The sequence below is a fragment of the Dermacentor albipictus genome, chromosome 5, assembly GCF_038994185.2.
Source record: "Dermacentor albipictus isolate Rhodes 1998 colony chromosome 5, USDA_Dalb.pri_finalv2, whole genome shotgun sequence".
NCBI classification, from domain to species: Eukaryota; Metazoa; Arthropoda; class Arachnida; order Ixodida; family Ixodidae; genus Dermacentor; species Dermacentor albipictus.
In genome coordinates, this window is record NC_091825.1 from 160,312,971 (window position 1) to 160,334,934 (window position 21,964).

General features: G+C 46.7%; 1 protein-coding gene across 10 annotated transcripts in view; it reads left to right on the forward strand.

Moving 5' to 3' along the window:
• Positions 1–21,964, forward strand: part of LOC135916344 (fibulin-1-like) — a 183,767-nt gene that overhangs the window by 95,838 nt on the left and 65,965 nt on the right. For 6 of the 10 annotated variants that reach the window (XM_065449686.1, XM_065449692.1, XM_065449685.1 and 3 more), the window contains 6 exons: positions 9,421–9,671; positions 11,109–11,277; positions 12,944–13,048; positions 14,843–14,971; positions 15,098–15,280; positions 15,884–16,027. In XM_065449686.1, coding sequence (XP_065305758.1) covers positions 9,421–9,671; positions 11,109–11,277; positions 12,944–13,048; positions 14,843–14,971; positions 15,098–15,280; positions 15,884–16,027 — 981 coding nt within the window. The remainder of the gene's footprint in view (positions 1–9,420; positions 9,672–11,108; positions 11,278–12,943; positions 13,049–14,842; positions 14,972–15,097; positions 15,281–15,883; positions 16,028–21,964) is intronic. The other 4 variants (XM_065449693.1, XM_065449687.1, XM_065449691.1 and 1 more) reach the window with 2 other exon arrangements.

Consider the following 21,964-nt stretch of genomic DNA (forward strand, 5'->3'; position numbering starts at 1 on the left):
TGGCCAGCTTGCTGGTGGAGCGGCTGGCGGCATGGGCAAATTGTCGATGCAATTCTTGCACTGAGCCGACATTTCCTCAATCTCTCGGTCTAGCCCTGGCCACCAGAACAATGATCGCGCAATCGATTTCATCGGCGAAGACCCTTGGTGGGTTTCATGCAGCAGCTGCAGCAATCGCTTTCGCGCACCGGCTGGTATAACCACTCGATGGCCCCAATAAATTAACCCATGTGCCAGGGACAACTCCAGTCGACGGTCAAAAAATACCGCCAGGCACGGCTCAAGGCCTTTCGAGCTTCTAGGCCAACCACGTAGCACGTAATGCTTGACGCGATCTAGTGTCGGGTCGACAGCTGTAAGGTCCTTCAGCTCCCGTGTCGTGACTGTGCCTTCCTCCAGGATTTCCAAAGAAAAAACGTACTCTTGCGGCTCTAGGGGCTCCATACTGGGACCGGGTGATTGCAGCGGAAGCCTGCTGAGGGCGTCCGAGTTCAGCAGTTGTCTTCCGGGAGTGTACTGAAGTTTGTAGCAATATCCTCCGAGATAGAGGGCCCAACGCTGAATGCGGGCTGCAGCCATAGACGGTGTTGGGCGGTCGGCCCTTAGCAATCCGAGGAGAGGCTGGTGGTCTGTAACCAAGGTGAATTCACGGCCCAACAGATAGTCTCGGAATCTCGTGACCCCAAAAACGAGTGCCAGTGCCTCACGCTCCAGCTGCGAGTAATTCCGTTCGGCTTTCGTGAGAGTCCTTGAACGGAATCCTATCGGTCTGTGGACGCTGCCTACTGTGTGAAACAGTACTGCGCCAATGCCGTGTGGGGAAGCGTCGCACTCGAGTTTCAGCTCCTTTAACGGGTCAAAATGGGCAAGCACTTCGGTATTCTTGAGACACTGTTTGGCCTTGGCGAACGCAGTTTCCTGGGGCTGGTTCCACTGCCATCGCGCATTCTTTTCTAGTAACTGATACAACGGGGACAACACGCTTGACATGTTCGGCAAAAACCTTGAATAAAATGTTAGCATTCCGACAAACGAACGCAGCTCGCTCACGTTACGAGGGCTCGGTGCTTTCATGATAGCTTCCACGTTCTTTTCCGTCGGGTGAAGACCGATACAATCGATACGGTGTCCCAGATAAGTAACCGATGGCTGGCTGAAATTGCATTTGTCATATCGCAGCTTTACGCCATGCTCTCGAAACCGATCCAACACTGTTTTCAGCCGAGCTCCGTTGTCTGCCGCCTTTTCAGACACAAGCACATCATCTAAGTATGCCTGAACGCCAGGCAGGCCCGCTAGAATGGTATCCATCTTCCTTTGAAATATAGCAGGAGCAGAGGAAATGCCGAACGGCAGCCTGTTGTAACAGAATAGGCCTTGGTGCGTATTAATGACGCACAGCTTGCGTGAAGCTTCGTCTAGTGGCACCTGGTTGTAGGCATCTTTCAAGTCGAGTGTACTAAAAACTTCACCACCGCTTAAAGACGCGAACATGTCTTCAATCACCGGAAGGGGATACTGCTCAAGTGCACAAGCATGATTCAAGGTGGCCTTAAAGTCCCCGCAAATCCGGACTGTGCCATCTTTTTTAAGCACTGGTACTATGGGGGTCGCCCAGTCCGAATATTTTATGGGCGATATTATGCCTAGCGACACTAGCCGATCCAGCTCTTTTGCCACCTTGTCGCGGAGCGCGTACGGAAGCGGTCGCGCCTTGCAAAACTTGTTTACCGCACCGTCCTTGAGCACCAAGCTGGCTGGGGGTCCCTTCATCAGGCCCAATTCCTCGGAGAAGACATCTTCGTAGTTACTGCGTAAGGCGTTGATGTGGTTGATGGCTTCTTCCGTCACCGGCACTTCTTTTTTACTGACTTGCAGTACCGGAACTCCAGCCCTATCCAGCAGGGTTAACAGGTCTCGACCGCACAGGCTTGGTCCGGTGCAATCTAGTACTATGAGCGTGCATTCAACTGACACACCTTGGTGCCCAACAGCTAGCCGAAGCTCGCATAACACAGGCAGCCTTCCAGCGTAGCTTGAAAGTTTCAGATGTGAAGGCTTCAAACTTGGCCAGTGTTTGCAATGCTTATCGAAAACCTGTCGCGCTATGACGCATACATGCTGTGTCTACTTCCATTGCCAGTTCTACGCCGCCCCAATTGAATGTGCGGCGAATTGGCGGCTCGAGGCACTTCGTTCGCGCCGACAGCAAAGTCCAGATATGAGCATTTTCATAGCAATCTTCTGACGTGGTTTCTTGCACTGTTAATGTTTGACCACGAGGCGCAGGTGCAGCAGCCTCGAGTTGCTTGTCGCTGCGATTGGGACACATTTTTGCGAGATGTCCACGTTGACCACAGTGGTAACAGCGAGCTTTGGCCCAGCTGCAGCTGTTAGCGTCATGTTTCAAGCTTCCACATCTACTGCATTGCCGACACGCTGCATTTTCGGCGCTTTCTCTCGGTGTTGGCCGGCGACGCGCTTGCACTTTCAATAGTGGCGTTACTTCTGAGGAAATCTTTAGCGCATCGTTTTCCGCGGCTTCAGCAGCTATTGCTGTCGCTTCGGCTTCTTCTAGCTTGAGCTCTTTCTTTGCCAAGAGTTGTTTCCGTACTGCACTTGAGCGTACCCCGCAGACAATCCTGTCTCGGATCATCCTGTCAAGGCAACTGCCGAAGTTGCAGTTGTCTCCGATGCGGCGGATCTCGACGAGGAAAGCCTGAATAGATTCTCCTTCCAGTTGGCAACGACTGAAGAATTTGTAGCTCTCCGAAATTTCGTTCCGTTTAGGGTCATAGTATTCATTCAAGGCTTTGATAACTTCGTCATAACTCAATGAGTTTGGCGCGCGGGGAGCCACCCTTCCGGCAAGGATTTGAATAGTCTGCGTGCTCAGTGCAGCCACAAGAAGTGCTCTCTTCTTACTTGACTCAACGATGCCATTTGCTTCGAAATATGCCTCGACTTTGATCAAGTACGGCTTCCACTTATCTGTGCTTTCGTCGAAGCTCGGGAGCATCTGCAAAGCCATGGAAATCGCTGGCACGGCTGTCTTCAGTGCCGGGGTGTCTGGCTCTGCCTTGACTGCGTGGGTGTCGTCTTGACTCGTCGCCACTGTAACATTGTCGCGGCCGTTAGGCCACGGCAGGAACGAAACGTACGTACACGCCTGGGAACGAGACAGGTAAAACTCAGCCTTTATTGTCAACAGCAGGGTGGTTATATAGTAATCCAGGAGAGGGGGAATGGAAAGGGGAGACAGCGAGTTAGAAAGAAAACTTCACGCTTGCGCAGTGTGTAGCCCGCACTATGACACAGCGGCCGATACAACAGTTTATGTATTACATAAAATATTGACTGCAGTAGTTCCTTCAGAAAAAGTAGTTCCTTCAGGGAAAAAGTTAAACACTATCGTGGCAGCGCTGACAACGCAATCTTTGACGCCGCATTACAGTAATTATTTCGCATGAAAAGATATTTCTGTTTGGAGATTCTTCTAGGCGCGCTAAATGAAGTGGCTCAATTGGCTTGGTGTCATAGGTACTTCAAGACAGCATGCAGAACGTCTTAAATGTCGTGAAAATAATGTAGTGAAGTGGGATTGGCAAGTGGAGGAAGCCGTCTTCCTCGAATTTAAATTCTCCTTATTCCTTCCCGTCCTAACTATTAACGAACCTATCTGGTGTTATTGACATGCAACCGTTGGAGATAAGGTGGTGGGATTCTGGGTGGAGCTACGCATACATTAGATAAGCTGCTATGACCAGGATAGCTGCTCGTTGTCTGAATGTCGCCACAAACAACTTAACGCTCACATTGGTTCTCTTAGGCTTCTAAGCTTTCAGCGAAGATTACGCAAGAGATCAAAATGTCATATATTGTCACAGAAGGGTACATGACGCCAAGATTCAAACAACAATATCAATATTGAAGTGTTTCACAAAATGTTTTTCTTCGTACGTGTTGCAAGAAAGGAACCCAGTTCACTTACTTGATTACTCTCTTCTCATCACTTGAGTACTGACCGAAACTTGGTCTCATATTTATTTCTTTATTGCTTAGCTGTTAGCCTAATTACGCTACGGAGCTTGAATTTCTGGGGGAATGTGATAGCATTCAAAGTTCCCTAAGGGTTTTTCACGCTTCCCGACAACTGCAACTTATGTAACCGTAATGTTCACCGGGAAACGCTGGTGGCGAACGCTGTGCACGAAGGCGAGCTTTGCGGTTAATTTTTTGGTGGTCTGCAAGGAACCGAGGGCGCCGCGCCGCTCCTGCTACGACAGACCTCAAACGGCAGCTGGAAAATGCTATCGTGTTTTTTTTCTTCTTCTTTCTCCTTTTCTCCCCCTCTTGGTGTCCCCCCTACCCCGTTTTTTTCTCTCTCCTTTTCTTTTTTTTTCTTTTCTCCCCGCCTTCCCACTCTCCCGCTCTTGTCCTCTCGTCTTGGGAACGACGCTCACAGACGTCAGGCGACAGCGCTCATTACCTCTGAAGTCTTTCCCATTACAACCAACCGCCACCGACAATAAACGCATGTGAGGTCACTGCACTAACCCTTGAAAACTAACATGCCAAGGATGACGAGGCCGCCTTTGACGAAGATAGGTCCTCCTATCGAAACATTGGCCAGTCTTTCTGAGGCACCTTATCCCTGTTTACAAACTTTATATCATCGTGTTAAAAGCGGTTTGTGTGTGAGTTTCCGCGTAACAGAATTATGTTTTCTCGCATATTCAAATTACAATGCGCCGCCATCATGTCTGTAGGTTGTGTAAATCTCTCTTTACGATTTTTCTGACGCATTTTTCTTTGATAAATGCAATTAGTTCAGTAACTTCTTTGCACTATAGGGAGGGCCTGCCTGGTTGGGTATGCGTGGCTGAGTGCGCGTCGTTCGGAATAATTATTCCTCAGACAACGGTCGATGCTAGATGCGGGACGCCGGACACAGACGCCGGATTTTCTGCGACACGGGGCCCTTAACACTATCGCAGTAATAAACAGTTTGTTCGCATACATATGACTCTTCAGAAAGCGCGAATGATCGATGTACAGCCGGCAAATGTGCCTCCTTCACCTATGTAGTGTTGCAAATGGGTCGCAACCCCAAGGGTAGCGTTGGCCTGGAACCTGGGGCACAACTGGAAGCATCCGAAGGTCCTGGCAAAGCATGAGTCGACTGCTAACAGAACAACTTGTTTATTCTAGCATCGCAAAAGAGCGGCCGGTCAGGTCAACCGAAGTGGAGAAACGGGAGAGCACGTTACTCGACAGAAGAAATCGGAGCCTCTCTCTTGGCGACCGGGGGCAGCTGCTTTTATACTCTCGGAGTTGAGGGCAAGAAGGAACGCCTCGTCAGAGGCGCACGTGATGCGGGGCACGGACAGGCTGAGAGACACGTTGAGACGAGTGTAGTGACGCATCCGCCGGGCCGGCGCCGGTCAGACCTCCTCGCTTCACACTTGGGGAGCTCCTCTCCCCGGCTGCCGCGCTTTGACAAGCGTGGGCACCAAGAGGCACACACGCACACACGAATACACGTGGCATTGAAACATGCCTGGACGCCCTTGGCGGGGAGGCGTTGCGGCGGTGCTGAACGGGCCAAAATGTCCGCCGCTTTGAACGAAGCCTCGGCGTCCGTTGCCTCCGCGCCGGCTATACCGCGCGTCGTAGGCGAAACGTAACAGTAGCCTGCTCCTTTACGTATGTTTTCATGTTTTATGCTATGCCCGCAGGGATGAAACTAATTGTCGCATTTTTGCTCAAATGATGTTTAAAGTTCGCACAGTTGATATATTCAAACATATAAAAAGTATGTGTGCGAAAATTGTATTTACAAATAGTGACTATTCGATTCGAACATCGAATCGTATGGGGCTCTCTTCGATCGTTAATCCAAGATCTCAAATACTCGCGCATTACACTGAGTACTTTCAGAAGTGGCAGGACCACAGGACAGAGTGGCTTCTCCCACATTTAGAGAAGCTTTCGGCAACGCGCTAATTTTGGGGCTTTCAACTATCGTACGACGCTGACTGGCGCGCTATTGAGTTACCAATTGCTTGTTCACCAGCCTGCTTTTTCGACACTTCTGCATTGAAATCGCCCATTGCTACAGTATACTGAGTTTGCACTTTTTTCATCGCTAATTGAACATCTTCATAAAATTGATCTACTTTATCATCATCGTGACTGACTGGGTGTTGTAGTGTAGGCTTGTACTACTCTTAATCTATACCTCTTATTAAGTTTGATTACGACTACTACTATCCTACTCCCCTAATACACCTTAGTAAGGGATGCCATATTAATTTTGACCACCAGGGAATCTTTGATGTACCCTCAATGCATGGGACACTGTTGCGTACTCCAGGGTAGCGTATCGTACTGCTGCCGAGTTGTAGCGACGCCTGCCTATTGAAACTCGACCGACGTTACTATTGGGTAGCGTGGCGTTGTCGGCGGGGTGCAGGCATCCGGTAGACCATGGCGACCAAGTGAGGACGAGACGATTTATAGTGCGAAACTTGCGCGGTTTATTCAAAGGTTGGTGAAAGATGATGAGAAGAGAATGAAGTGATCGAAAAAGTACATTTCGGAGCCCCTTAATATAGGCTCTCTACAATCGTGGAAGGGATCTTGCTTCCGTCGACGTCACGTGACCGGAACAAAGTCTGATTCGCAGAAAGAGGGCCCCTCCTCCTCCGGTTATACCGAGGCTCAGGTTATACCGAGTCTGCTGCAAGGAGGAGGGGGTCCCGCCTCCGGTTATACCAAGCCTCAAATCCAGGAATTACAGACGCTTGTCCTTCTCTTTTGGGCGTTGCTGGTTCGCGGAAGTTCCCCTGCAGAGCTTCACAGCTCGAGGAAAGGGTCCCTCTAAAGTCGCACACAAACACACAAAAGAGGCCTGAAAACACTGCGGGGCTTCCGCCGGACCGGCAGACACTCGAGATGGCCATGGCGAATTAGGAAGTCACGCTTCATTTCGACGAGGCATGGTGGGTGAAAGTCCTTTCTGCACGAGGTGCCAACCGTATCAGGAGAAGCCACGCTGCATTTCGACGAGGCATGGTGGGTGAAAGTCCTTTGTGCACGAGGTGCTAGACGCCAGGCGTAACAAGGGTGCTTTTGCATTTCGCCATGGGGGTTATTGCATTTTCAAGATCTACATGAAGTGAACCTATTGTTGGAAGGTTTTAGAGCGAAGCTTTCTTTTCCTCTTCCTGCGACATTTCCGCTGCTGCTGTTGCTGTCTTGCACGCCGCGTCGGGGAGTGGCTGAGAACGTGTGTAATGTAAACGACAGGGACGGAGGAGAGGTATCTATGACACCTTTCCAACGAACTCCCTGGCCGTTGCCACAATGCCCTCTGGAATTCCTTGGCCTCTGAAAGGCGGTAATTGCGCGTGAGCCCCCCGCAATAGCATTGCAGAAGCTGCAGCGCTTACCTTTGTACTCACGCGCAGCAGCCAAGAGGGGAGATAGAATAGTGAAAACGCCGTGACGAAACGGTTGAATAACCACTCCTCTCTAGCGGCAGCTTGCATAGTTGGAAGGATCGCGGGAGGAGAGAAAGGAGCTGTCAGGAAGTATGCTTCGTTGTGGTCTGTTCAAAAGAAAGGAAGCGAAAAGAACAAACGCTACTTTCTAGAGATGGCGACTGTTGCGAACTAACGGTAAAAAATAGAACAACAACAATATTCAAGGTACGGTACGCCACGTTTCTGCTATTTCTGAAAAAAAAAATTCGCATCAGCGCTAATGAGGTGGCTACCAGATGGCAGATAGCCGCCTTGTTAACTCGGATGGTAGAGCGGCTGCCCCGGTAAGGTGGAGGTCCCGGACCAGGACGAATTTTTCTTCTACTCCGAGGCTTTTCCTTCGAGGAACCGTAAGGGTTTTCTTTGTAGCAACTGCCACGATTGGGTGGATGTCTCATTATCTCTTTATTAATTACTTCCCTCCACCTTGCGGGTTTTCCGCAGAACTGTTGCGACAAAGGTACGAAAAGTTGTTTGTATAAAATCGAAGTGCATTACCTTTTAAAGTTAAGCGTCTCACTTATGATATTTTCCATTCACACCTCAGTTACGTTTCACTGATATGGGGTAACACTACCGCGCAAAGTGTTAAAATGCTGGAAATACTTCAAAAGAAAGCGATTCGGCTGATAGCAAGCGTTTCTTCGTCCGAACACACGCAAGAGCTTTTCCAACAATACAGAATAATCAGAGCTGGTGACATATATAAGTTCAAAACACTACTAAGCTATAGAAATGCTAGGCTGGGTAAACTCGATTCAATTCTAACCCTTGCACCTTTACAAGAACATAAAAGTACATATTCATATCGCCGCCAGGCACCGTGGAAGATCCCTTTCTCACGTACTAATTATACCTGTAAGCGCCTTAATTATACACTGAGTTGCATACTTAACTATTTAAACCAACAAAATGCTATGTGTTATCACTCAACAAAACTGAAATGCTGAATTTGTTTTTATAGAAGTTTATTGCGAAAGTATCTAACAGGTGCGCCGAACTTCTGAAGTACTCTCGTTGTGTTTATTACGTTTACGCTTGTAGCGAAGATCCCCAGAAGCCAGGTTTCTGCTGCAGCGATTGTGTCCGGGCCGCGCGGCAGGGTTTGCGTTGTGGACTCGATGCTGCAAAGGCCGTCTTCACGCTTCTAAACTTCGAGGTCATGATGACGCCATGGGCTGCGTTGCCGGGATTTCTGTTGCGAAAGCAGCAGCCTAACTGCAGATTGTATTTTTTTCCTTATGGATTCACATATATCCTTGAAAGTATGTAAAAAATGTATCTAGAAAAAAATGGAAAACGTTTCTTGATTGTAACTTGCGTTTATTCTACATTTATTGTGAAGCTTGTTATATTTTTCGCATTCTTATGGTTATATGCGTGCAATTGACATTGTGTCAAAATAATAATATGCAAGATAGGACATTTTAATTGTATACTGAGTGGTATTGTACACAAATGTGTTATAACCGGCTTCTCTACAATAACATGAAAGCAAGTACATGTGCCTGTGTTAAAATACTCTGATGTCAACACTTTATGTATTGTTGTATCGATACACCAGCCTCTCCACTGTCTGTCTGGAAGACTGGAGCTTTGTCAAGTCGGCCTTTTTTCCGGTTGTCCCTTTTTCGCCTTGTGTATCTAGTGGTGAAAATAATACATGATGACGATATGGGGACAGTAGGAAGAAAGTGTCGTGCTTTGCCGTTTCCGGAAGGGTGCTTGCAGTTAATACTTGTAGAAAAAATTGCAAAATGATGGGCGTTGTGGCTTTAGATACGGGACACTAGGTACGTGATGCGAGACGACAGGTAGCGTGTGACACGAAGCGCGAGGGGAAGTCGAGTCTGAGGTCCTCTCTTTACCTCAGCAGCCAGCTCCGACATCGAAGAAGGGCTGAACAACTGCTGCGAGGAAGGCAGCCAGTGGGGCACGTCCCATTCGGTCTGCGATGGCCTCCCGCTGCCCCAGCTGCCGGCAACGCAGTCGTGCCGCATCGCCCAGGAGATCTGCTGCCGGTCGGCGCTGCGCCAGAGCCTGTGCGACGCTGGCAAGGCGGCCGCGCGTGGAGGCCGGCCTTGCCATGACGAGCAGAGCGAGTGCGTCGGCGACACTTACCGGGTAATCCTGCGGCGCGGGTGCCTCAGAAATGACCCGCTCTTCACCTGTAAAGATTGCAATTCTGTATTGTGACAAAGGAAAGGTCTACTTTCTAAATTATCGCGTAGGCTTTCGACGGCGTTTTCCCGCCTGCGCTTTTTGTGTTGTAACAGATGTCAATCCTTCCATTTGACATGACGTCTGTCTGTCTGTCTGTCTGTCTGTCTGTCTGTCTGTCTGTCTCTGGTTCATGAGGCAAATCATTTACGTTATAGTTTTAAATGCGTAAGTATTTGTATGCTTAGCCAACGAGAAAACACTCCCTCCATCATTCCCATAATATGATGACCGCTTTCGAGATAGCGTCCGCAGCATCGTGCCCGGATTCACCTTCGCGCAGCCTCTCGCTTCCACGCCAACGAAGCGACGAGAGCACAGTACACGCCTCACTCTGCCACTTTCCCAGATCGCTTTCAAGATATGGGCGCGCGCGTTTTCGACACCAAGTAAGCGGCGAGAACACAGCGCGCGAAGCTATCAGCAGTCGGCACTCTTTGTGGCATCGCAGATCGCTTTCAAGGTGCGGCCTGCGCGGCGGTGCCATACGAAGCAGCCCCCCGAGCACGTTTGTTCAATGGTTCGGCGCGGGTGGATAATGCGCTAAAGAGCAATAACGGCTCATAATGATTGGAACGTCGTCAGCGCACCTGGTACCGCCGCCCGCACCCGTTCGTGTCGCCACAGCGCTGTCATTTGTACTGGCCTGATCAAGCTTCATAACATTGATAATGACACCGGGTTGCGTGGAGGTGACCAAGTGGCACAATGCTTACGTATACTTGGACAACTCCCAGAGGAGTTTCTGTGTGAATTTCTTTTTTCTTTTTTTGAACATGTCTCCCCCTCTAACGTGTTTTGTTTATTTCCGCTTTTCCTTTTTCTTTTTTTAGAACCTTGCTTCTTAAGTATGATCTTGACATAGCAGGCTTCTCAGTAGCCACAATTCCTGTTTGTCAGTGTTATAAAACAGCAAAATCCCCTTGTCTTTCCATTCTATTCATAATTTTGGAAATTACGCCTTTTAATGCTTAAATCCGGGCTAGTTATTCTAACTTGAATATCCGAGACATTTTTAACTCTTGGGGCGGAGAGGTGCTAGAGATGTCTCGGATGCTAACCTGCAATACTCGCTGTTTCTTGTCGTTTCAGCTGTCCTTGATGGGCTTTGACGGTCTTTTATGGTGATTAAAGTTTATTAGTTTGTCTCCAATATGCTCATAACATATCGTCATACAATATGAACGCGTCTAGCTACTATCCACCTGTTTGACAGTTGATCTGTCCACGATCTGTTTATCCTTCTCGCTCCCTTTCCCTCTCCTATGTAGTGTTTACGAAGGCCTTCAGGACACCAGCATAAACTAAACCTTTCGTTGTGCATTTGCATGGCACGTGCAGGATTGCTGCGACGGCTGTCGCCTGGGCCTCGCCGCCGTAAAGGAAGGAGCTCCGTGCCGACCGCAGACTTTCTCGCTCGGCCTGCCCTGGGACGACGCCTTCTATCAGTGCTGCTCGGGAAGAGACGACTTGCCCGACGACACGAGCTCCACGGGCCGCGACAACGACGGTACGAACTGCAGGCACGCGTACTTGGTGCATGGCCTCCGAGACTCAGCGTCGCGGTGTCCGATATCGGAGGTTACTACAGCTGCAGGTCACGATAGGCAGCTCAGCAATTGGCCCGTTCACTTGTGGCTGTTGCACTAGAGATAAAGTGAAAGCGATGAGTCTTCCTATCGTCTTGCACGCCGCACAAACGCGGTTAAGCAAGTATGGTATGCAGTGAATGAAACGCAAGCAAAAAAAAAAAAACCTCGCTCGACAGTGGGCAGTTACATATTTCTTAAAACGACAGAAAGCTGAGCTAGTTGGTAAAGATTCATTATGCAAAATAGAAGTGGCGTGCAGACAGGACACAAGAGTAGAGAAGTGGACAACACGAACGCCGACTATCAACTGAAGGGAGCACTGAGGCGAAAAAAGAAAGGAGACACAAAACTCATCTGCGCATGCTCAGGAATGGTAACACCACGTGTCAATCGGGTACATGTGCCGGTATACGTGAGAGATAACTGTTAAGACACTTAATCTCTTCCTTATGTAAAGCAATCGAAGGCTGACTCACGCACGCACTTCCACCATTATAGATATGCCATGCCTCTACCATAAGACGCGTATCTTCATTCTTATGCCTGTACAATATCGCGCATTCATCTAACTCTGGCATGCAGTTACAACCTCGGCAATGTAGTGAAAGATTAGAAGGCGATCCACCGGTTAACGACCTTTTATGTTCCACTAGCCTCTGATTGATACACCGTCCCGTTTGCCCTACGTAGAACTGGCCACAGCTAAGGGGAATTTTATAAACCACACCCATACGAGAGTCAGTAAAACTGTTGTTCTTATTGTGCTTCACTGGACAAATATCTGTTCGTTTTTTGCCTTTTGTCCACTCCTTTTTATTCTGTACGGCAGCGCATATCTTACCTAGCTTATTGGGACCAGTGAAAGCAACATTAACATCATATCTACTAGCAACTTTTTTAAGCCTGTGCGACATTGAATGAATATACGGAATAGCCACTACTCTTTTTTTGCTATTACTGCTTTCTGTAATCACGTCCGTCCCTCTTGAAACCGACTTCTTTAGGCGCTCAGCCACAGTGGCCACCGCTACAATAGGATAACCTGCTTCTAATAGGCGCCGGACCTGCGCATTAAAACTGGCGCTCATTTTGTGCATGCAGGATCTGGTGAGGGAAGACTTAAGGCACGACATGGCAATTCCGTTTTTTACTAATTTAGGATGCTTGGATTGAAAGTTTAGCAACGGCTTCGAAAGGTGTTCGTCACCTAATTTCGCACGTGAAAAGACAAGGAATATTTCAGTTCGCAGTATGGCTGTGCTCGAGCTCCCACTGACAGCCTGCACCACATATATCTTGGTTGCCTTGACATTAGGGCTTCACGCTGAATACGCCCCGCATTTCTGGAAAACGAGGATTGGAACAGCAGGCAATAGTGTGACGTATACGCCCTGTACGAGAGTAGGCTCTTGAATATCTTCCGTTGGCCAGCTGCTCTACCAAATCTTCGCGGTCCATGAAAATTACAACTGTCTGTAACGAAAGGTTTTGGACAATATAGCCCCATGGAATGCATTCCATCGTGATCAGTCGCATCATCCTATATGTTTCCTGGCACTCAGCCGCTTGTCTTCTCAACTGCAGTGTCTGCAGGTCCTGGCGACAGAGGGATCGACGTACCGACATGCCCGAGTGGCCACGAACTCCATAACGACGGGCGAAGTTGTGTCCCCATCACGACAAACAATGGTAGATATCTATCGACAATCCGTCCGTCCGTCCAACAAATATTTTTCTCGGTTATTTGGGCCCAGGAGGGTCGTGTACATTTGTACTTTAATCGGACAAAGCGTCTTGTTATCATCCGACACGTACACGCATGCATCGCTGAGGGTGTTTGGAAATCGTTAGTTTATAAATGGCCATGTTCACTCCAGCAAAGTGACCTCTGTAATTTGTCGAACGAAGGGTGCCTGTAGTGATTTTTGGCTTTTGCCACGAAAAGTAATCAGCTTTTTAATTGAGCGAGAAATTATGCACTTTTTCCTGATGCGTTTTTGGTTAAACATTTAGTCAAAAACTAAATGTTAAAGTTAACTGGCAAGCTTACAACGTATAGCAGTCGGAAGCTATTGACGTATGTAACCAAAAAACTACCGATACCATCTGCCGCTACTAGTAATTTAGCACGATCATGATATGTTAAAAGAGGGGCATTGTTTAAGCTACAGTAGGACCAAATATCATCAGTACACTCTAAAAACAGTTGCACCCTTTGGGGTGTATATTTGTCCCACAACAATAATCGTCATCTGTCTTGCTCGCGTTTCCTTTCTTTAGCGCTGCGAGCCCGGTACTTACCAGTCACGAACGGCATGCGCGTTATCAGTGTGACGCAGCATTCTCGACAGGAAAGTAGCGAGCGCCGAGTTTTCAGGAAAGGAAACGCAAGCAAGGCAGATGACGATTATTGTTGTGGGACAAATATGCACCCCAAAGGGTGCAACCGTTTTAAGAGTGTACTCTCTAAACATTTTTACACCTTTATGGGTGTATAAAGGGTGTTCGGCTGACGCATAGCTAACGCCCTCACGTTTAATCGGTAAGTTCAAATTGTTGTTGGGAACCAATGATGGCATCTTGTTTGCCGACTTTTTTTTTTGCAAGTAAAAATGAAAACAGCTGTGACAAGCAGCATAAAAAGTGCATTAAATAAATTTTCATACATACCCCTGTGAATTAACAAAATTTCTTGCTGGCCTAGTTGGTTCATGCTTAACGACTGAATACTGGTAAACGCAGTTCCAATGAATATTTGATTCTTAATGGCGCAAGGGCCACGTGTGGCCAAAGAGCGCCAAGACGCAGTTCCAAGACGGGCCAAAAGAAAGACACAGAAGCACAGTACAAGCGGTAACTTAAATACACAGCAGACCAAGATCGCGCAAACGCTTTGTCCATCAAGCCAACCAGTACGTCATATCAAGAAGCGTATAAACTACAGCACTCATTTCTAAAAACTGCATTTTCTTGCTTCGCGAAACAACCGACTTATCGCTAATACAGGTGCTCTTTTTCTTTCTAATATGATATGCCTCCATGATTCCTCTGGCCAAAGCATTGCCCCTCCTACCTAGAATTCGAATAGAGGGACGGGACCTACAATGCATAGGCAAATTATAGCCTTTGTTAGCTAAAGATTGCTCATGTTCGAAGGCGAAGTCTTCACAATAAAATTTGGTTGCGAGTTAGCGCTTGTACTGTGCTTCTGTGTCTTTCTTTTGTCCTATCTTGGAACAGCGCTTACCAGCATTTATTTGTTACCCCTGTGAAATTCTCCAGTTGGATTTTTCTTTGCACCCAAGGCTTTCAGAATGGTTACATAATCTTAACCTACCTCTTTTGCCATCGCATGTCTAGTTAGAGCTCCGTTGTCGTTCTCTATAATTTTTTTAAGGCCGTAACAATATGGGTGTTACCCGTGTGACAAGAAAAGACCCTTAAGAGTGTAAACGTTTTTACAGTGTACAATTCTTTTTCCAGGTGGCGCTCATGAGCAGCCGTGCGACCGGAATAATCCGTGCAAACAAATTTGCCACGTCGTGAACGCCTTACCAGTTTGCAAATGTAATGAAGGATTCCGCTTGGAGGACGACCTCGTCAGCTGCACAGGTAACTCTACACTGACACTGCTCTGTCAGCAAGCATAACGGTTGGCTCACACAGCGTATGCCCAGGTGGCTTTGGGTAGGTGACGTGTGTAGGGAGCTCTTTGTGGTCGACCCGTTTTGCTCGCAGACATTGACGAATGCTCTGACGGAATGGCCGACTGTGACGAAAGCCGGGAACGGTGCATGAATATACCGGGAAGCTTCAAGTGCATACCCAAGGGAGATACTGTTGCTCTGCCGAACGTCGGTGGAGACGTGCCTCAGTGCGACGCTGGATTCAAATACAACACTGCCATAAAGGACTGTATAGGTAAGTGGGATCAGAGTTCGAGCTACCGGCGCCTTACGCGCACTGGCATTCGCTTTACATTCATTTCGTAAATCACTCGTAACATGTGCATTTGGGCAGCTTGAAATCGTAACTTCCGTCGTGGCAAAGATAACTTAGCAACTTTCCTTCACCCTGGATTACACTTTCTGTAAGCTTGCACTGAGAGCAGGATTTTCGGTCAATTGATCGGTCTACATTCTTGAAATGGCACCAAAATCAAGCGATTTACTGCGGGTAATATTAAAAGTTTCAGTCTGAAGTTAATGTCACAATATTACCGCATATTGCAGGACGATGACGCGGAAAAGCTCATTGTAGAAAACCACGAGCTAATCACAAAAGCAGCAATTGACGATCAGGTAATTAAGCGCTCAACTCAAAGTGAAGTTAAAATAATTTCTGCGCAGTTTACTTGGCTTTCAGTCGTTCCCATATTTTTTATTGACGGAGAGGAGGAAAGCGTCAGTTGCGCGCACGAGAAACGGCGCCCAGCGCAAATCGCTTCACTAGAATCCCTAGGATGCCGTAGTGTGCCATATCTATGCAACTACGGCATCAAGCTCATGGTCGCTGCGCCGACAGACGTGGACGAATGCTCGGAGGGACTGGACGACTGCGAAGGGGACACACAGAGCTGCCTCAATATTCATGGCGGATACCAATGTCTTTCTAAAGAAAGCAAGGAGTGCCCCGGTGGATACGTGTGGAAGGACGACGCATGCGTCGGTGAGTGAACAACTAGTGTATAGATTCGCAAAGCTTATGGTGCTGTCCTATGCTAAAGGGAACACTCACTTAGTATGTGACCACTAATTAGAGCGGAACACTGGTATGAAGGCATGCAGTCTGTTGCCTGCGCTTTATAGCAACCATTTGCTCTATCGACAAAGCTCAACTATTTGATACACTGACTTTATTACTAGAGATATAGGTGCTCCCCTTAAAAGAAGGAAAAGTACTGTACGCCTAACAGCGGAATTAACAACAAGGAACGCGAAAACGTAAGAAGCTTGAAACAGGCAAGCTACACGATGTCGAATGGTCGAAGAAAAAAAAAATGTGTTAAAGCAAGTGCACTTCTTTGTTAGCTTTTCGGTATTCCTTTCAGTCACTGTGTCCGTATATGAAGGCGCAACTTACTTTTGAATGTTCCCAATAGTGACGACAAAAAGATATTTAATCTATGTTGAACATAAACGTAATCCTTTTCCAACCCCCCAAAATATAATTGTTATGTTGGCATGGAAAGTAATGCAACACACTGGTATTTTAAGAAGTGCCTGGCCAGGTTTGACGTGAACTACGGGGTGTTGCTCTGTATCACTGCTGTTAAATGCTGCTAATGCTTGCTTCAGGAGGGCCTCAACTCAATAGTAACCAGCGTTTCTACCTGTAGCAATGATTTCAGTCATTTCCATCAGGTAACGCATTGTCTAAATAGCTCACTATCCGTAATGAATTAATTTTTATAACTATCGGGATTGACATGATGTGGCCTAAATATTCATGCTACAAGCCCTAAATTTTATTCTGCAATATTTGAGCCGTGTTTCTAGAAAATATACTTAAACTTGGAGCATTTATGAAAGAATTGTGCTTTAAATAATGACTAAAGGGAGTATTCGCATCAAGAGTCTTGGAATAGGCTCGGTATTGCGCTCGCACAAGATGCGATGTTCAATTCATGAGATCATCCCAACATCTTCTTACATCTTCTCTTCCCTCGACACATCTGTGACCATAACTTCTTCTTGGGCGGCTTGGTGGTTGCTATGGGGCAATCTTGTGCAGCAAAAATACAGGAAAAGAATAAGAAGCGATAGAAAACGAAGGAAGTTAGACAGGTGCTACACTTACAGCTGTTTATTAGGGGCAAAGCTTCTCAGAACGAATACCCAAGGCCGGCGAGGAAGTCGAGCACAATGCTCTAAAAAGAACACAGGCGGTGTCGTGCCTCAACGAAGTGAGCCACAGCCTTAGGAAGGTGGCGAACAGGCATGGAATACCTGTCTTAAGGCCGACACACATCGAGCGAACTTTCCTGACGAAGTTTCGGCGGCTAGCCCCGGCGCCGCGACACGGCGGCGTCTTCGGCGTAAGCGAGCGAACGAGCACAGCGGCGGATGAAAGACGGCGATAGCGAAGAGAGCGCAAGGAGAAAAGCTGAGAAAGAGGGTATGGTGAAAGCGTGAGAATAAAAGCGCAATGCCGCGCAAGATGGGCTCTACGGCGACGATGGCTACGAGATGACGCCAGAGTAGCGCCCGTCGTCTGTTCGCCAATGGCGCCACTGATACCATATATGGAAACAAAGCGCTGCGTCAGCGGAGGTCTGTCTGTGGCGGCAGCTGTGAATCGCGCTCACGCATCACCCACGCGCTGCATCTCGCCATCTCCCAATTAGCGAGGAAATCGCGCCACACTTCGATCCGTTTGCAACGTGCTGCACGAGACATTGTCCACGCCAGTCAATATATCGCCAAATGAGAGCAAGTATCGAGCGGCGCTCAAATTTCGCATTAGGGAGTATCTCGGTAAATTGATCGGTGAATCGTCGGTGAATGTTTTTCAGCCCCAAACAAACTGGCCCGCCTCTGCCCCCGCATCACAGGATGCGCTGTGCAAATGCATACAGTCAAGAACGCGAATCGCTACGTGTTGTTTTCTACTAGAGTGATGTACCAGATTCCATTAAGCTGTGGAGGAACCTACATACGTCGGGAGAACTTGCCATTGAGTCAACGACCAAATGAAGGGAACACGCTGATTTGAGTGCCCATCTTTCTTCGCATTTCAAATTTAGGTCCTGTGAACCACGTCTTCATGAATTGATGATACTGGGTAGAAGTGAAGCTAAAACTGCCCGGAAACTGTTAGAGTCGTATTTCGTGTATCTCATTCAAATGAATGGTCAAGCCTGCGGTAGCCATACCTCCGTTTCCTTATATGATGTAGACATGAAATGGCTAAGTTCTTGGTGTAGATGACTCTTCTCTTGCTCTATGTCTCCTCAAGTTATAGCCTGTTTACGCAGTATATTCGTATGTATAACTCCAAGTTCGACGGAAACCCATCTGCCGAGGAATGAACATAGTGGAATAAAACGAACACTCGCCAAGAGTAAGACTTAGATGGCCTTGTTGGTTGATGGATCAATAAAACATGATTATAACGCCGCGTTTTGAGCACGGGACGCAGAAAGAATGCACAGAGGACAGTCGCCGCATTTCAACTGATCTTTACTGCGGAAAAATTGCATGAGCAGCCGTTGCTGCGCTGAGTTGCTAAGTGAGACATGATGATCTGCTTTTCAGTGTGCTGAGAAAGTGCACTGCGGCAATGTTGTTTCCAGTTTTTTTTTTGCGCAGCTACTGCTGCTCGCGCAACTTTTCCGCAGTAAAGCTGAGTTGAAGTTCGGCGGCTGTCCTTCGTGCATTCTTTCTGTTTCCTTTCCTTAGAACGCGCCCTTGTAACCATGTTATAACACGCCAAGACGTAAAATTTATTATATAAAAACTTGACGTTTCGGTGCCCGTACTGCTCCTTTGATCACAATGAAAGCAAACGCGGTGGCTCTTGTTTAACCCTTTCAGACGCCAATTTATCACGGTTGAGTGAAAAGTTGCTTTCACCACATCTCTTGCATCTTCAGAATCGCAGAAAGTGTACAGCTGCAGAAAATTTAAAGAATTTTCAATTGTTTAGCGAGTTTTGTCAAGTTTACAAAATTTCGACTCGATGCAAACAAAAGCTCACTGCAGGAACACAAAATATGAGAACATGTACTATTACGTGTTTTCAAAAGCTTGAAAAGCACTTATCCAGCCACTTGAAAATTATGCCTGGTGCATGACATTGTAAAAAAACAATGAAAGAAGTGAACCCGCTATATACAACATACTGACACAGAGTAAAAACAGCCAGCTGTCTACCTTCCCACTCATTTTGCTAAAACATTCTGCACGTTATTCAAACTTGAAGCACAGTTCCAATATTAAGTGTTTCAAGGCGTATGAAACACATTTTAACTACCATTATATTCATCAGTGCTTTTGCTATTGATGCACTCTCCTGCTGGGCACAATTGCGTAGACAGCGTCTTAAAGGGTTAAGTATGGAAGCGATGGCGCCATTCGCGTGCCCAGATTTCGGGCTGATTCCGACGTGTCCTATTTACCGCATGCTGTGCAGTCTGTATGTCTACCGATTCTAGCATAAGTTGTGCAGGCAATATCTTCTCTGTAGTAATAACTGATGCCGAATTCCAGTCTATGGAATGGCCTGTGCTCTCGTGGTGTTCCGATAAAGCATTAGAAACTGAGTTTCCGTTCATGACATCGTATTGAGTGGTGTTGTATACGTTTTTTTTTTAAATTACCAGCTTCGCCAACGTAGGTTGCATCACGTTCTTTGCAAGGAATTTTATACATGACGCCCGGATACCTTGATCTCTCCAAGGGGTCCACTTAAGTTGCTCGAAGGGGCATGTGCGAACCAAACGTCGTATTCATTAAACACTCTTGCCAAGGCGTCGCTCACGCTGGGCTCATACCGGATGGCCGAACGCTCGCGTTTCTTTGTAATATTGCTGCATATATAATAGTGTACATGCAGGAAGCTTTGTCCCTGGTAAACAGTTTTAAGTGTAGCGGCTGTCTCACTTCCTGCCCTTTTCACCGCAAGTTATTTTTTTACCTTTTCTTTGTATTTTTTCGCTACGGAAACTGTCACATACATATTACCATGATTTGCTCTCAGCACTGAAGAGGGCTTTGCTATGGTGGCTTTTATTACTGAGGCAGTTAGTGAGTTCTGGAGTAAGTGTTCCCAAGAAAGCAGGGCATTTATTTGGCTGAGTTAGTATCTGTATTCCATAAGGGCAGATTTTTGCACACAAACTAAGGGATGAGAGCATGTGACGCTTAGCATAAACACGTACAAACACAAACATGTAACGCAAACGTGTAACGCAAACGTGCTTTCATCTGTTTGTATCCACATGTGTTTATCCCGTAGTGTGCGCCCTGCCGTCACGTCTACAAATAGACTACGAAACACGAATGTGCACTGAAGTGCGGGGTTGAAGTTTGCACGAGGTACCTTCAAAAGCTGGTCGGACCCATGAATCACTACAATATTCTGAGCACGTTTAATTTCAGCGTTGTAATGTTTTGCTAAGACAACCTCCCTACAATAGGTGCACCACAGGTTGCTTCCTATGATGTTTTACACACCTCAGCAAGGTGCCTTGTAGCAATGAAAGAAATAAAAAAGTGACAAGTTATATGCTGCAGTTGCTCGCCCCAGTCCACATGTTAGCGAATACCCCTGTCATTGTTCTTAGTGCGCCTAGAAACTATAAATATAACCCATAGCTTATTATTCCATTTATCAAGGAACATGTCTGCACTGAATTCAACGGACATAGTAATGCGTAAAAAGAGCTCCGTTGTGTAGTTAGGCGCACCAATGTACTCGAATTAGCAGGTCAGTGCTTGTGCTTGAATTTCTCTGCGCCCATTGTTTTAGTGAATGAGATTAGGGAGCGAGAATTGTTTGCTTGCTGTTACGATCATCTTTCGTATTCACTGCTTTTGGTTCGGAGGGGATATTCGTTGAAATGCACATTTAGAGAGAATATGATTTTACCCAATTAAGACCAAAGAAAAATCGACAAATTAAAATTTGCTGATCCTTAGTACCAGGTGATTTTTTCACACTGTAACTACATTATTAAAGTTTCATGAGTTGGCGCTTTATTCTTTGAAACGCTACGATGGCGTGCTTTATAAAGTACGTTGAGCCTTTTTGGGAGCGAAACTTGATGCAGGTCCTCAAATGTATATGCTATATTTTGCAGCTTCCTGCGTAAGAAAAACTTGCAGCGAAGAGTAAAACGAAATTTTACACAACCCCGCAAAACCTTCTAGTCACAAAATTTGCGCTTTAATGGGAAATATTCTTTTCTGGAAGGTGTTCTTACTATTCAAGTGTGTAACAGGACTTCATCAAGTCACTGGGAAGGACTTTTTTGTTGCTTGCAGAAACGCGAGCGCGATGAAAATATTTTGATCCAGATGTAGGCGCGGTCTAGATTAAAGCATTCAGAATTTGTTTCTGTGGCAGTTGAAACATTTAACAGACTTGTGGCATGTTCTCCAGTGCCAGTCGGCTCTTGCATCATAATCCTGTTGGATGATTTGCTCGGTGACATTTTCGTTAGAATTCGTGCCCTTTCAAGAAATGGCGTCTATGTCTGGTTTCCCAATGTCGGTTTCCCTACTTTTATAGCAGAAGTCATTTTGATTGACAGAAGAATATACATTGTCTCTATTGCTTTCTGTCTCCTCCCACCTATTTTAAAGATTGTAATAAAATTATGCATAAATTATGTTTTTAAGTAATTCCGAACTAGGTTTTTATTTATCTAAGTTTACTCTAAAATTGCTCACTATGCTTTTAACTGAGAAGGTAAGAGAATCGTTATCTTTGTCGGCAGCAAGAAAAAAAAACCAGGAGGAATAATAACAATGTTGTTGTAATACTTAATATATTTTTTACCTCTGAAGTTTTTGTAGCCAGCAAAAAATATTTTGACGAAATACAGGTAAAAAAAGAAAGACCATCGTGTTTGCGTGCGAACAAGCACACGCCTCTGGCATA